At 31.1% G+C, this 16,719-nt stretch overlaps 1 protein-coding gene across 1 annotated transcript; it reads right to left on the bottom strand.

The window, feature by feature from the left end:
* Positions 1–1,988: 1,988 nt before the first annotated feature.
* Positions 1,989–14,267, bottom strand: LOC118034867 (protein LAZY 2). Its single transcript, XM_073403523.1, has 8 exons — positions 14,187–14,267; positions 14,014–14,094; positions 13,543–13,759; positions 13,146–13,457; positions 3,147–3,700; positions 2,763–2,931; positions 2,569–2,625; positions 1,989–2,352 (listed from the first exon to the last, which is right to left on the bottom strand). Exons 1-7 carry the CDS (start codon positions 14,265–14,267, stop codon positions 2,606–2,608), a joined length of 1,434 nt encoding a protein of 477 aa, XP_073259624.1. The 3' UTR covers positions 1,989–2,352; positions 2,569–2,605.
* Between the last annotated feature and the right edge of the window lie 2,452 nt (positions 14,268–16,719).

Raw genomic sequence — 16,719 nt, forward strand, 5'->3', positions numbered from 1 at the left:
TGTCGAATTCTAATAAAAAAGAGATTGATACCGATTCTAATAATAAAAAAACTTAATCTTAGTATCACAAGAGTTTCATTGGGGTATTCAATAACAAAAAAGAGTTTTGACAAGAGAAACATTTTTTTCTCAAAATTTAAATCATTATAATTTTTATAAAATTTTATTTTAATTATCATAATTTTTTTAAAATATATTTACTTTTTAAATTTTAAATAGAAGACTTATATTTGCATAATATATTTTTAAAAACAAAAATTATATGTGCTTAGTAATTATAATTAACCTCCATGATGAATAAGAGAAAGCAGAAACAATGAGAAGAATAACTAAGATAAAATATTTATATATGTATTTATCTTTTGTTTCTTATAAGATAGATTAACTTTTTTACTTTGATTTTTAATTAGCATTAATAACTTTCTTTATGATTAAAAACTAAATAAGATTTTAGCTTTTAATGGTAATATTATCAATTAATTTATGAAATGTTTTGTATAAATATAATTTATTTATTTTTTAAAATTGATCATGAATATTTACTATTTTTTTTTTTTTACATTTTTATGTTATTCTTTCATTTTCTTATATTGTTGCATCAAAATTATCATGAATTATATATTTTTTATTTTCTTATATATATATATATAAAATATCATCAAAATTTAAATGGTTTAAATTTTTTAAAATATTCATTATCATAAATTTAAATAAAAATAGATTTTAGAAAATGCTCGCATACGATCATATATAATTTCCTTCAACGATGATTTTGATGACTATGGGGTGTATACATTTTTTCTGGTGCCGTTAGATCTTTCAATGACAATATGTTTTAAATGACATTGAAACAAAGCATCTCAAAATTTGCTAACTCATGAGGTAACAGAATTTCCAAGCAATTTAGAAATAAGAATTATATATGGAATAATAGTTTTAGTTTTTATTTCAAGTAATCTAATCTATTTTTTTTTTATAGCTGGTTATTTAATATAAAAAGTTTAAGTAGTTAGTAGTTAGTGGTGCTTAATAAGTCAAAATGATTGGTACCTAGTACATGTAAAAGATCTAAAAGATCTTTCTTTGTAAATTTAGGGAGTCTTAAATGTTTAAGAAAATATCTTTCAAGAAAGAGAAAGTATAATAATAATTTAGAGAGATAAACTTTGAAAATATATATACTAAAGATGTTAAGAATGAAGAGATTGTGAATCGTTAGTTTGAAGGTTTTATAATATATTTATAACCCATGAGTCTTATCTTTTTATGAAGAGGAGCTAAAATATAATTTTATTGTGATATTTTAAGTTATATTTTATTCAAAATAATACATATTAAATTAATATAAAATACTGAAATACCCACGTGGATACTGAAATTTTTTTTGAGAAAGTATTGAGCTCGGATAAAATACCTCCATTAAAAGTGAAAAATAAATCCAGATATGCTAACATATGGATCTAAACACATTGAACTCAAACATAGTAGTCTAAGCCTGTGTGGATGCTAAGATGCATGCCCGACACGTTAGGCTTGAACATAAGACCATGTGGATGTGGTGCACGTTAAACACGGCCTCGAGCTATTATACCTTAGCCATGACCTTAGTAATAATTGGCCTGTGGCATGGTTGACAACATACCATGAAGATGTTGTTTTGGGCCTTTTAGGTTTTGTTTTTGTTTTTCAATAGATTTGAATTTATCACTAGGTGCTAAGCCTCTCAATGTGTTTTCTGCCTACATAAGACTTTATGTTGTCTTTCACTGGCAGAGGCAAATTGAAACGCAGAGTAATTGATCCCGATCGTCTGAAACTCTTTTCAAAGAAAAAAGATCCTTGAAACTATGTGCCTCGGCAGAGACATTAGGAGGACATAAATCATGTCAATTATTATTTGAAACAAGACAAATAATAATAATAATAATAATAATATCCTGTCAGTTTTTATATTATTTACGTCAAAGTTATATATACTACAGGAGCAAACATAGCTAAGAAAAAAGGGTGTGGTAAAAGAGGACTGAAAAAAGGGGAGAGAATGTCTAGCTCTATCTTGTTTTTCGGGTGCATATAGGCTACTAATGAAATCCTTGGACTGTTAACATGTGTTGCCCTGACCTGAATCAACAGATGCAAACATGAAAAAAACAAACTTCCGGGGAGGCACCGTCGACAAAATATATAGCGAGAGACATTCTTGATCAAAAAATGTTTTTCTTGTCCTCATGAATCCACCCTCGATATAGCTTTGATATATGTTTATTGATGGCCCTTTATGGTCTTGATGAATTCCTTGAGCTCTTTACTGCATAATTTCAGCATCTCACTTGCTTCAATCCACGTTTGAATCTGGAATTAAAGCTTTTTAGCATCCACGACAGAAATCAAATTTGCCTTGATAAGTGAATATGTATGCTTAAAGATTAAATCACACATCTCTATATGTACTTTTAGAGTATAATATATTTGGCCAGTTTTGATTTGATGCAAGCTCTCCATTATCAGTACTAAATGCTTCAACAAAGCTGGAAAAATGAACAGAGAAAAGGGTCGTCTTCTACATACCTTGTGATATTAATGCTTGAAAGGGATGAAGATTTAATTAAATCTCTAAAACAATATCTGCAATAAACGAACAAGACCGCGTTAATATGTCAATTGGATCTTGATTTATATATATATATATATATATATATATATATATATATATATATATATATATATGTATGGACACCCAAGCAACGAAATGATGAACTTACATTCTGAATCTGTCTTCACCCATTTAGATCCATCACTTGTCTTGTATCGCTTTTCATCATCTTCCTTTTCCTTCTTTGAAATCCTTTTGTCCTCGATGTATTTCTTCACTGATGATGCCCGGGAAGTGCTTTGTGGGTTAATCTTCTTGTGAAGCAATGTTCTCAAAAGCTGTTCGCAAGTATAACATTAATGAATCGTATACATTAATTTATGGCAACAAGGATATGAATTGCACTCTTCCAGGCTTTGATTTTAGCGGGCCTTGTCTCAACTTTATGGTGAATTAAAATGATGGTTTTGGCTTGGAGAAATGTTTATGATCACGACAAAAAGCAAAATGTTCGCTGGACAAGGCAAGCAAATGAACAAAGTATTAGGCATACCTTCTCCATTCTTGATTCTTGAAGTGTATCTCTCAAGCTTGGCTGTGGAGCAAACCCACTCCTGCAAACAAAAATCTTCTTGAGGAGGAAAGAGATTGATTTCTTCCCAATAGCTTTCTTCTTATTATTTTCACAAATGTCTTTGCATCTACCAAGTATAACACTGATCGTCCTCTCGATGTCATCTTCTTTGTCATCCACATCGCCGATTGCTGTATTGCTGACCCTTCTATCTACCTCCAAGCTCGATGGGCAATTAAGAAATCTATCCAATGGAAGATTTGCAGTTTCCTTTTCTTTATCTTGAGAGGTTGGCTTTCTTGTTAAGAGCTTCGTCAACTCTTTCTGCAATTTCCCAATTTCCTCGGGAGTGAAATCTTGTAAATCATGGGATGAAGACGGGTCCTCTTCAACAAGCTGGTCCTCTTCGGCATCTTGGATTTCATTACTTTCTCCGAGCTCTCTGTTGCCGAATGTTCCAATTGCTAGCAGCCCATGAGGCCAATCGCTAAATTCCTCCCGAGACTCTTGTTTCACATGGCCTGTCCGATAGACAAAACAAAATTAATTGACCGCAAATAAAATATTTGCTGGGTTACATTGTAAAACAAATAAAAAAGTTATTGACTTATGTTTTGCATTTTGATATGATTTATTGACTTATGTTTGTTTTGATTTTTATCGCATTGTAAAACATATATTAATTGACTAAATAAATCACATTTCTTCTTCGGCATGTGACTAAATTGACTGTGTTGCTAGCTTGCATATTAATGAAATGATAAAATTGGCAAAGTCTTCATTCCTTCAAGAGGTCCGACCCTTTTCTTTGTAATAAAACAAAAAAGGTGATCTCTTTTATATACACATTTTTAAAGTTGTTTTTACTCTTAATTTGACCTGTGATCTCTTTTTCTCAAACTCACTCAAAATACCGAAATAAACAAACATAGAAAAAAATAAGAGTTCGAAGAAGGAGGAGGAGGAGGAAGAGGAGGAGGAGGGGGAGGAGGAGGAGGCTTACGAGTAGCTGAAATCACTGCATTTGGTTTGGTGTTGTTCCCTTGTTTTCCATTAAGCTTATTTTGCATCCAACTGAATAGCTGCCAGCAACCAAATAAAATCTCTTTTCAAAACACTCATCAAAACGTGTGGAGATTTATAAATATATATTAATATATATAGCCCGAGAAATCTAAACTTGACGAATTCAAATCATGGATTTGGAACCGAGAAGGCCTCTCTCTATGATCTCTTCAGTAACGAATGACTCACCTTCATTTTGAGCTAGCTAGAAATGGCACCTTCTAAGTTTGCTTTCTGCTCGTGAATCGGGATCTTTTTGATCGGCAAATATGAGTGCAAAGGTGGTGTGGTCGGAGTTGGGACCTGGAGAGTGATGTCTGTAAGAAACTGAAGCCTTAAACTCAATGAGAATTCAGCTTTAAAAGGATCAAATTAAGCAAAGATGGGATTTTTGATGAATTTCATTGCCGAACCTTGAGCAGATTTTTCTCGGTTCAAGTTCCCAAAACCAGCCTTTTTGCCACTGTAGCTATATCCAGTCGTCGTTTTCTCTCCCAGTAGCAATCAGTTCATCACCTTTCTCTCTTATAATACAACTAATATACCCACACCCTACAAGTCATACGAAGACATTCTCTTTTTTATCTCTTTAGTAGTCTAGCATGACGCTTTGTCCTTTATTTTATTTTATTTCCTGTAGCGCATGTGAGAGGACGTTCTTCTTGAAAGAACCTTTGAAATTTGCATCGTGGCATGAGTTCTGTCATGGGATTATTAGTTAACGGAGATGTTGCAGTGAAAAACAATGTTATTATATCCCATGAGCCGCTTCAAGAATTGGTTCACGAGTTGAGTAATTTTAATCTGTATCAATTCACGTTTCAAGATTTCTTTTTAAACATAATTAAATTATTTTAATTTTTTTTTATATCACATCAAGTTTTAAGTAAGTCAACTAAGGTACTGATTTACCTTATAATTAATTTAGTCAAGTTAGTTCTAGATGATTTCTTTAAACTTGATCTGGTAAGGAGTTAAGTTAGTTGAGTTCTATATTTATTAGGCCGGTTGAGTTTAATAATTGTGGTGAAAATCTAACTGACTCGATATGATTTAATAATTGTGGTGAAAAGCACATTTAAAAGTAGGAGTGTTAATTAAAAACCCTACTTATTTGTATTATTTAACATGATACCACTAGTTAAAGTTATAATATGGTTATTACATATGATAACTGGTCAATAAAACTAAAAAATGAATATGACAGGTCAAATGGTGGGTCGAAATCTAATTAACCTAAATACCTCGTAACTACAAAATTAATTTGTTGTGATAATTTTTTTACAATTGATTGTTTCATTTTAGTTAATTGATTCAGTTGGTGTATTAAGCCTAAATTATTTGTTACAATTTATAATAGGTTTAAGCTGATTTATTGAGCCTAATTTTTATTTCTAATAAAGTTCATCCCAAAAAAATTAGCAATATAAGTCCAACACTTGTAATATCCATATAAAAATTAGCACAATATAATATATCAAACCCGATTGAATCCAATTTTTTTTTAAAATGGATCATGTTTATATTTTATAAAATATTAAAAATTAAATTAAATTAAATATAATTATAAAACCAAATCCAATCCAACGATATTTATAAGCACCCCAACTTACAATTCATTTCCCCGAGTTAATTACTTGATATTTGCATGCAATAACATAAGGTATACATATAGCTAGGTAGATGTGCTTTCTCTTTCTTTTTATTCCTTCAACTTGTACGGATTATAAGTCACCATTTGTTTAGCAGGATTGGACGTTCCATATTAGTATTTGCTCCAAGAATTTGTGAAATTAATCGGCACTATTAGGCATTTATTAGTCCAATGATAGTATTTTATAAAATAATAAAATAATTAGCAAACATCCAAAGAGACGAAAGCAAGCACAAACATTTTGCTAGCTAGCGTACATAGATATTCTCGTTTATTTTCAAGGGAACACCTTCTTGAACAAATATGGCAAGATTTGTAAGAGACAAATGAAGTAAGCTATCAAGAACCGAAAGCATTGGCGTCGTGGAGGCAAGATCAGTATAATAAGAAGGTGATGAAAACTAGCAAGGGAAACAATTTGGGAGAGAAAACACCGTCAGCCTCGTGGTAATGTCTCCTCTCCCTATATAACCAGATCGACACCTTGAATCTTACCAACCCCCATTTGTAAAGCACCAAAAATCCCATTTAGATCATACATGCTTTGAATAAGAGTTTCTTTGGCATCACGATGGTAATTGTATTTTAAAATATTTTTTATTTAAAAATAATTTTATATTTTTTAAATTTTATTTTTAACATCAGAACATCAAAACAATTTAAAAACAATGTTTCTGCCGCAAAAATAAATAGATTCTAACTATGTATTATACTTAAACTAAATCATTTCAAAGCTTGTGAAATTCTACACGTATACTTTGGCTATCCTAAGAAACCTAGTGTCATTTTGCAACTTAATTATGGAATCCAATTACCATCTCTAATTTCCAATTTCAATCACGAGGACTTACTTGCAAACATTTTATTTTAACTCCTTCCCCCATTTCGAGGAATACATGAATTAGTTGAACTGCCTATGATTTGTCTCCTAACAGATCCTTGTATAGGACACCAACCTCTCACGTGATTGGTCCAATGAAGTGGGTCTTTCCCACTTCAGATTACATTATTATTACAATTGTGTTACGTTGTGACAGTTGGCTACGTGTCACGACAAAGCACACTCCATGATCTCTTGTCGGACCAACACGTGTCCCAAAGGGGTCGGGTTGACTTTTCTCTCTGCAAGAATCCATTTCCAATTTCAGAAAAAACTCCCCATTAATCCATGGTTAAGAATAAGATTAGAGAAAGAAGGAAAAGAAACCCATGAAAATATATAGGAAATCTACGAAGAACCCATCAATCTCTTGCATTCATGATTTCTAAGTGGCATTTTTTTTTTTTTTAATTCTTTTTCCTTTTTTCATAGCACATTTTTTTGAATCTTATTATACCGTAAACTATTATGATATTTATCTGAACCATTTAATTATTTAATGAGTAAAGTAGTGAGATATTTACAAGCAAAAAGCATAAATAAAAAAAAAAACAAAAGGTATTAATTTTCTATTGCATTCTAAAAGTACAGTTTAAAGTAATTGTTTATTTTTGCTGTCTTCTTTTAAAAACCATGAATTTTTTTAATATTTTTAAAAAAATTTGATGTAATAATATTAAAAATAAAAAAATTATTATTTTAATATATATATAGCTATAAATTAAAAATAACTTTCAAAATAAATATTTATCACAAGCTGAAAGTAGGTCTTACTCCATCTGAACCATGTGATTGGTTGACATGAATTATTTTTGACCATTTACCACCTGCATTTGAGTCTGTGCAGCCCAGATAGCTGGGGAAGTTGCGTCCTAGTATCCTGTGTGTGGTTAATATCATTCTTAAGTATGTGGTTCGTGTGATTTTACGTCAATTATGCTAGGATTAAGAAAATCTTAAGAACACGATGAGCTACGTGAAGGATGTTGTTTGGCTTTATATAGTACAAAATTAAGGTTTGAAATACAAGATTAAGATCAAGATATCCTGCTAATGCAAGTTACATTTACCCCCGGCAATTAATCGTCATCTAGCTCGTCACTGCAACGCTTTGCTTTAAACCCAAAAGTTTTGATTTACTATTTAAGTTTATTAATTATTAACCCCTCGAGATGCGAGCAACAATGGAAGAAGAATGAAAAGGTGAGTTAAGGATCACACCAACCGAGATAGCTTAAAGAAATGAAAGCCATGTGGGTTATCGCATCTACGCTAGATGTCTAGGGTATAGTAACCAAACTAGACCCTGCTGGGCTTACTAATTCTGGAAGGTTTACACACTTCGGCTAACATAAACTAAGAACTTGTATGATGTGGAACCTCAATCACCCAGGAATTAAGGTGCATGGTGGCCATCATAGAGTTTGACTAGCTCGGATTTCATTGGATCTCCTGCTAATTAATAAACAAAAGTGTCTTGCATTAAGACTAAGCAAGTGTTTCGTCTTGCTCGAAGGTCACTGAAACCTCATGAATCAAAATATATTATCCTATAACCATGGAAATAAAACTTCGCAGCCTCTGTCTCTCAAAGACAATGAGTGCACCCTTCATTCCTGGCCGCTAAATAGGACCTTGTTGGTGGCACTGAATTACACAACAAACACATATAATCTTTCACGTAGTACTGATAACCTAGCACTGCTGTAATGCAATAGCAAGAAACGATGAGATTTGCACAATCTGCTAAGATGGCAAAGCAGTGGCATTGGGTATATGCTAGTTTGAATCTTGGACCGTGAAGTATTTGACAACGCAAAGAAATAGAAAGGAAACATTCAAGCACAAGATAGCTATGGACATTCAAGTTTTCTCAACTTCTTCATACAAGTGACAAACTAAACAAGGAACCATGTTATGCCTAACCTCGCATTGAGCACATGAGTTTCTGCAGATATCGGCTGTCTTCCGATTCAAGGTTATGCCTAACCTAGCAATCAAACAATTGAACTTGATTAAATTTTATGGTCATAGTTATGTTAATCAGCCTAGTAGTTAGTTGAGTTGGCGACTCGGTGTATCTCTCTCCACAAAAAGGCTTCGCATCGTCACAGAAACAAAGGGTGTGAGCCCGTGAGATGGGGGATGGGGAGACCAGGTAAACCAAACTGCTTCGTAGAAATAATTCACGTGCCATCCAAAGAATATGATCAGTAATTAACACATCTTTGGTATAGTTAAAAGGTGAAGTTGACACTTAACCATGGTGGTCTAGCCTTGGACTAAAAGATTTGTTTTTTTTGTAATTTTAGATTTAAGTTTTATAATTATTAATATGATAATTGATAATCATTGAAGATTTACATGGTTGTTAATTTCAGAGCTCGTGAAATTATTCAAGTTATGCATAAATCAACCTGAATATCCACTTTAATAATAAAAAAAAAAGAGGTGAAGTTGACACTTGTGCTGTAGCATGATGCATGCGATGCTCTAGCTATCATAGCTATAAAGCTAGTAAACAAAGAGAACGAATAAAGAATTTCAGATAAACAGGGGGTATTTTATTCAAGATTAAACACCATCCCACAATTACCATCCATCTTTCTTGTATAGCCTCCAATTTCAATTTAATAAAACAAACACTCTTTGCAAGCTGCCAAGTATTGATTTTGAATGTACGTAAGCTAGATCAAGGTATGGAAAAGCTCAACAGCTGATCAATTTGTTCCTACAAGATTAACGTGACCAATTGGCTTGGTCATGGACGTGACAAATAGTTGCTAAGGATTTGGCTAGTTAAGAAATCCAAGTTCATCGTCATGTTTTTGTATCTCCATTGGTGCATGCATTTGTTATTGCATCTCAGCTTTCAATTAGCGCCCACAGCAAGTGCGTACTGATGGTTTTTTCCACTTGCATGCAGCTCTCTATGCTGTTGCCAAAAACAAAATCTAGTCGCTCACATGCAATCCCTGTGATTGGCAAAATTGCTTCTTTATCCACTGACTATTCAAATTATGTTTCTATATAAACATGATCCCGATAATAAATTTAAATTATTTATGTTACTACCCATCATCCATTGAGCTCAAATATTATTCCCTTGCTTTTAAATCGACTCTTCAAAAACGCTCCTTGCACCATGCTTTTGATCACAACCATTTCATCCATTTCTGTTGATTTCTGCAGAGCCAATACTTTTTGTCCTCTAGATTTTTAAATGAACATGAAGTTACAGACGACCCATTTCATCCATTTCTGTTGATTTCTGCAGAGCCAATACTTAGAAACTATTAGCCTAAAAGCAGTGGCATGAAAAGCTTAAATCAACCCTATTAATGTTAACGTGTAGCTAGAAAATAGTTATTCACCAACATAAAATAAGGTTATATCTAGATGTATTTGGTGGAGCTAATGTCAATCTTTGTGAAAACCGGCGATAAACTCAAAGGGCAGTTTTTTTTCTCATTTATAAAATATATCTTATAGCACCGAACGGAAAAGAAGGAAAAGCAAATGTATCATCATAATTTGTTGTCACCATGGCCTCAGCAAATTGTATATGTTTATGTCTATATGACTTCATTTTATTGGATGGAAATGGCAATAACCAATGTCAATGATGACTAGCAGACTCATGCAATTGCTAACAACTTTTTACTTTTAACCGTTGTTTGTTGGTAGTCTTTTGAAAATAAATAATACTACTAAAAAAAAAAGTCTATTAAAAATTAACTAGTCCGTTGCGGATAATATTAAAATCTATTGCTGATAAATCTTAGCAACGGAATTAGCAATAGATAATTTCAGATGCAAATAATAGATGCTAATTTTTTAGCAACGGATTATCCATTGCTGATTGTTTAGTAATAAATTATCCGTTACTGAAATTCAGTTGCTGATTGTATAAATCAACAATAGATATTCCATTGCTAATCATCATTACTGATCAGCAACGAATATTGTGTTGCTGATCCGTTGTTGAAATTCGATTGTTGATTGTATAAATCAACAACGAATATTCCATTTCTAATCATCATTGCTGATCAGCAATGGAAACTTTGTTGCTGATCCGTTGTTGATTTGTCCAAATTTTTTAAATTATTTTTCCCATCTATTGATTTTTTTTTAATTATTTGTGGATATTTCAAAAATTATAGATAAATATATAAATAACATAAATTAATACTAGAAATTATTTTATAAAAAATAATAACTCAAATAAAAATAAATTTCATAATAAATTTCTAAATCTCGTTAAACTTACATCAAAATAGATAACTCACAATTTAATAAATATGTTCTATCATAAAGGTGGTGGTGGAAACAAACCAAAACAATGCTGACCATCATAAGATGGGATTGATATATGGTGGTCGAGCCCTAGGTTAATATATTAGATTAAATAGGGGATACATAGGTGTCGTCATTTGTGGAGCCACATGTGACGGCATAGATGAGCCATAGGTGTTGAAATACCTTGGTCCATATTTGATGCCCAAGCTTGGTATCCCATATAACTAAGAAATTTTTTGATTGAGGTCATCTCCTGTTGTAATGATAAAATATGACCATCTCTTTCCTTTATTTTCTCTTTCAATGCCTGAATTGATGAGTTAGGAGGTGTTGACTTCATCGTATAGGATTGTGGTGAAGCACTCATACTAACAATGAATTTTGGCATACCAGGTGCACCATATATTCTACCATTTGTAACTTTTTCTATAGCCACACACCAAGCTACTCCATCAAATGAAGTACGATTTCCCGATCAACTCCATATCTTGAAATCATCTCTTTTTTGTAATTCTTCTACAATAAAATTTAATATACTAATAAATTCATTTAAATTTTAAATAATATTAAATTACATTAAAAAATATACTTATAAAAACTTTTTTAGACTTGTTATCTATGAATGTTTCAGGCTGCTTGGCACTCTGATGCAACACCAAAAACACATCATCTCATAAAGGTTCTTTTCCAAGTGCTTTTTCTTGCTATCAACAAACAAAAAATATTAGAACATATAAATATAAAAATTTGAAGTCCATTATAACAAATATAAACAATTCTCACCATGCTAGTTCGATATGATACAAATGACAATGTACCTCCAAAATAAGTGCTTAATTTACCATCTATTTTAGTTAGCCGATTATTTCTTGCAGATTTTGATCTCCTTTGAAATTCTAGGGTGGACCAAATTTCTTTAATCATTTGATTCCAATTGTCATTGTGTATCCAAATTAGAGCTCTATTAATGCAATTCATAATATTTGTGGTATTTCTGTCAGACATAGCTCTTTTACGAACTCATGTCAACTGTTGGTTCAAAGCAATTCTAGTCTTATCTTTCCAAATTTTACGAACAATTGGTTCATCATCTTAGAATATATATATTTTTTTCTATGAAAAAAAAAAAAACAAAGATCAACATAGTTGTTAACTAGCCTATATAATTACAATCACACAATCAGTAGTAAAAAAGATGAACAAAAAATATTAATAAAATCAAAACTTCTTAACTACATAATAAAATGGAATTTAATGTCTTGTATTCTAATTATTATAATATTTTTTTGGTATATACCTTACCATTTCTTAATATATTCCTAAAATAGAATTAATTTGTCTTATATCTTAGTAACATGACATGTTCTAACCTAATTGAAGTCGTTAGAGATGCAAAAACAATTATGTATTAATTTGTGGTTTCAATCAATAAAAAACTATTCTTTACATTAATTGTATCTAAGAGATTTGTATTTTATTTTGGTCTTCACTTCCATAAAAAAAACTATTTTTTACAATAGTAATAATATTTGTATCTAAGATATGGTGTGTATAGAAAAAAAAAGAATGTAACATCCTCAAATATAATATAATGAAATTTCAAACATTTCTTAACTAATGTCAAGTATTGAATGATATTTCTAAGATTATAGAAGTTTTTTATAAAAAATTTTAGCTGAGTCTCCTCTATTTTTATTGGTACCAAGTTATTGACAACACTTCTATTATATGTCATTACAACTCCCATCTTGATCCAATTATCTTGGATCACCTCTCATCCATCAAACAATCTCTCAGTATGTATATTTATTAATATATTCAAGTCTCATAACATTAATTAATAAGTCAACATAATTATTTCTAAAATAAAAATGTATAATCTCATTCCTTAAACTCTTTAAAGAGTTCATCCCTATAACTTTTTTCTAATTATGCCATGGTCCTTTAAAATTTGACCTTAAAATAAGTCCAATCTCACACTCACACGATGTTAAAGCTTAAAAAATAACAAAGATTCATAAAATTAATAAAGCTTAAAAAATAAATATAAAACATAATAACCTTATAAATTTCAACTTACTCTGTTGTTCCATATAAATGAAGTTCTCTATTTTTTTTGTAATTGGATCGATATGTGTGTCAAAACCCTTCTTTAGAACTCGTTGCTCATGATGCATTGGAGAAGATGTGGAACCATGGATTGATGAGATGTCATCTCGATCTTCTAAATCTTTAACATTACAATCATCTCCCTCATCACCTAATCCTCTTGTATTAATATCATCTCCTTCATCTTCATCATTATCACTATCTACTCTCTCATATTGTTCTCCTTTATCTTCCTCAACTCTCTCATCTCTCCTAACATCCTTGCCCCTCCAATCATAATAACCTATCAACATTATATCCTCCAAAAGTATATGAGTGATCTTGAGGGAAACCTTCTTGAGTTTGAAGTAAATCTTGAAAAAGAAAACCTTTGTACGATTGATAATCATCCTTTCGCTCATAATCTTGCCGAGTATGATGTGCATTCCAAGTATGATTATAGAAATCATGCAACTTATGATGAAAAGGTTGATGAGAAATGGATGCTTGGCTATTCAGCCCAGATGAAGTGCCATTTGATCTAGATGAAGTGGTCTTATTACTTCTGGAAGCTAATATAGAACCACGTCGAGGCATGCTAGATACCTGAAATAGAATAAAAAATTAACATCAATAAACAACATTATAGAATAAATATAACTGAATTATTTTTAATTATTGAATATGAACTAATTAATACAATAAAAAAATAAAAATGAACAAAATAATTATTTTTAATTAATACCATTAATACAAACATAACTTACATTACTTAAAAATAAGTCCAAATACAATAAATAAAAAAATAAATTTTATAATATATCATAATTATGTTTCTCATCATTATCATCACTCATAACCACATCATCATCATCGTAATCACCATTAACATCATCATCAAATTCTTCATCTGAAGCCCTTTCAACTTCTACCGAATTTGCCTATAACTAAAGCAATTATAATGGTTGATTTTTGTATAATATGATGCTTCAACAACCATATTTGGATCATCAAGTGTTTAAGTAAGAAGGACACGACATGGTTGAGAAATCTCATCTGACTGAGCGACATCAAATGATCTCATATTGTTATTATCTTCAATAAATTCACCCATGTTAACGTTATAACAACTTCTAACAGTTGTCTTAATTACCGTCCATCATTCAGAAGATTTATTATCAGTTGGACATGTATAGTAGACTTGTTGTGCTAGCACAAAATCTTCATTTTCATAAAGTCGAGAAGTATGCTTGATGTCAACCAAACTATTTGAACGATGCATTCTAATTCCTCTTCTTGTATCATACTAATAGCATTTAAACATGAATTCTTTGCACTTACTCCCCAAATATTTTAGCCAAACAACTTCTCCAAGCATTCCATAATAATCACATTCATTGTCATCATAACAACTTCCTTTCACACAAACCCCGCTATTCATTGTCTTTTTAAATCAACCATAACTTTGAGTGTGAAATTTAAAACTATTTACATAACACCCATTATAACAGTTAACTAAATTTGAAAGGCCTATAGCAAGTGCAAAGATTTGATTCCCAATTCTATTTGATTGATATTCAACCTACCATAACATTTAACACCATAATAAGTATTTTTTTTCAAAAATAAAATAATTTCTTAAAAGAATAAAATTGCATTAAAAAAATCATTATATAAAACTACTTACATTATTTTTTAACCAAATTGGAAAGATATTCTTACATAATTTTTCTATTTCAGCATCACTCGCATGTGGTTGTTGTGACTTTAACTCTTAATGACATTGTCTAAATTATAAATAGTTTATTTTTAAAATTAATTTTTTAAGAATAAAGTATAAAAAAATATTTCATACTTATTATAAATAGGGCTTCAATTCTTCACAGTTGAAACAAATATAGTTATGTGTAATTTTCATTTCAGCATGTGACAATTGTCTTCTATATGATCTTCTAGATAATTTTTTCCCCGGGTAAGCAAAAATTGAAAGTTGCCAATCAAGACTTTTAAGGCCATCGTCATCATTCCTTGGAACTCGATTCCGTATTGTTTGTACGTCATCACCAAAATAATAAGATGCAAACTTGGTAATTTCATCAATCAAATATGCTTCACATATGGAACCCTCAACTTTAGCTTTATTGGTCACTTTTTTCTTCAAATAAAACATATACCTATATCATTGATATCAATTAGTTTGAGAAAAAAAATGGAAAAGAATAAAAAATAATATGACATGAAAACATACCGTTCAAATGGATACATTTATCGATATTGAACGGGTCCTCTGACTTTTGCCTCATAAGGTAAATGTATTGTCAAGTGTTCCATAGAGTCAAAGAAGGATGGAGGAAAAATCCTTGTAAGTTTGCAAATAATTTCAATGATATTCATCTACAACAACTCCATGTGTTGGATATTTAAACTTATAGCACTAATGTATCGAAAAAATACTGACAATTCAGTTAAGGACTCCTACAGTGGTATAGGCAAGTAAGGTTGAAAAGCAATTGGAAGAAGTCTTTGCATAAAAACATGGCAATCATGACTTTTCATGTCTGAAACCTTACATTGTGTCTCTTTTACACACAGTAAGATGTTTGAAGCATAACCATAAAGAAAGAACAATTCTTTCATCCATAACAACACTTGTTGTTGTTGTTGTTGTTGTTGTTGTTGTTGTTTCTTGAAGAGATAATAAGTGCCTTTAGGTTTGTAAACCCGACCACTTGCATCTTGTTACAAATATAAGTTAGGCTTCTTACAATACAACTAAATATCCAACCTAGCCTTTACATTATCCTTGCTTCTATCAGGACAATCCATTACTGTATAAAAAATATTGTCAAAGAAATTTTTTTCAATGTGCATGACATCAAGATTATGACGAATCAAATTTGTATGCCAATATGGAAGCTCTCAGAAAATGTTTTTCTTCACCCAATTGTGTTTAACACCAAAGCCTAGAATTTTATCATTATGAGATGAACTTCTAATATGCCCCTTTATAAAATTAGACACTTCAAATAACATTTCTGAACCAGATCAACGAGGTAAATGAGGGAGTCATTATGTTACTCCTTTCAAAAACTTTTCTAATTGATATTTATATGGGTGATCTATAGGTAGGAATCGTCAATGACAGTAAAAAAAAGTTATTTTCCCCACATATTTCTAAAGGCTTTGCTATACTCCATACAACAAGGACAAGACAACTTGCCACGAGTACTCCAACCCGATAACATACCATCAGTTGGAAAATCCCTAATGGTCCACATCAAAGCTGCCCTTAATTGAAAAATTTCCGTCCTATATATATCATAGGTATTAACACCATCAAGCCATAACTTTTTCAACTCATCAATTAATGGTCGTAGGAAAACATCAAGCTTTTTGCCCATAATCTTCGGCCCAAGAATAATCATTGATAAAAACATGAATGGTCAGGTCATACAATTTCAAATAGGCAAATTATAAACACTCACAATTATTGGCCAACAAGAGTAAACATTTGAAGACATGTTAAATGGACTAAAACCATCAGTGCATAATCCTAACCGAATATT

This window comes from Populus alba, chromosome 1 (assembly GCF_005239225.2).
Source record: "Populus alba chromosome 1, ASM523922v2, whole genome shotgun sequence".
Classification (NCBI taxonomy): Eukaryota; Viridiplantae; Streptophyta; class Magnoliopsida; order Malpighiales; family Salicaceae; genus Populus; species Populus alba.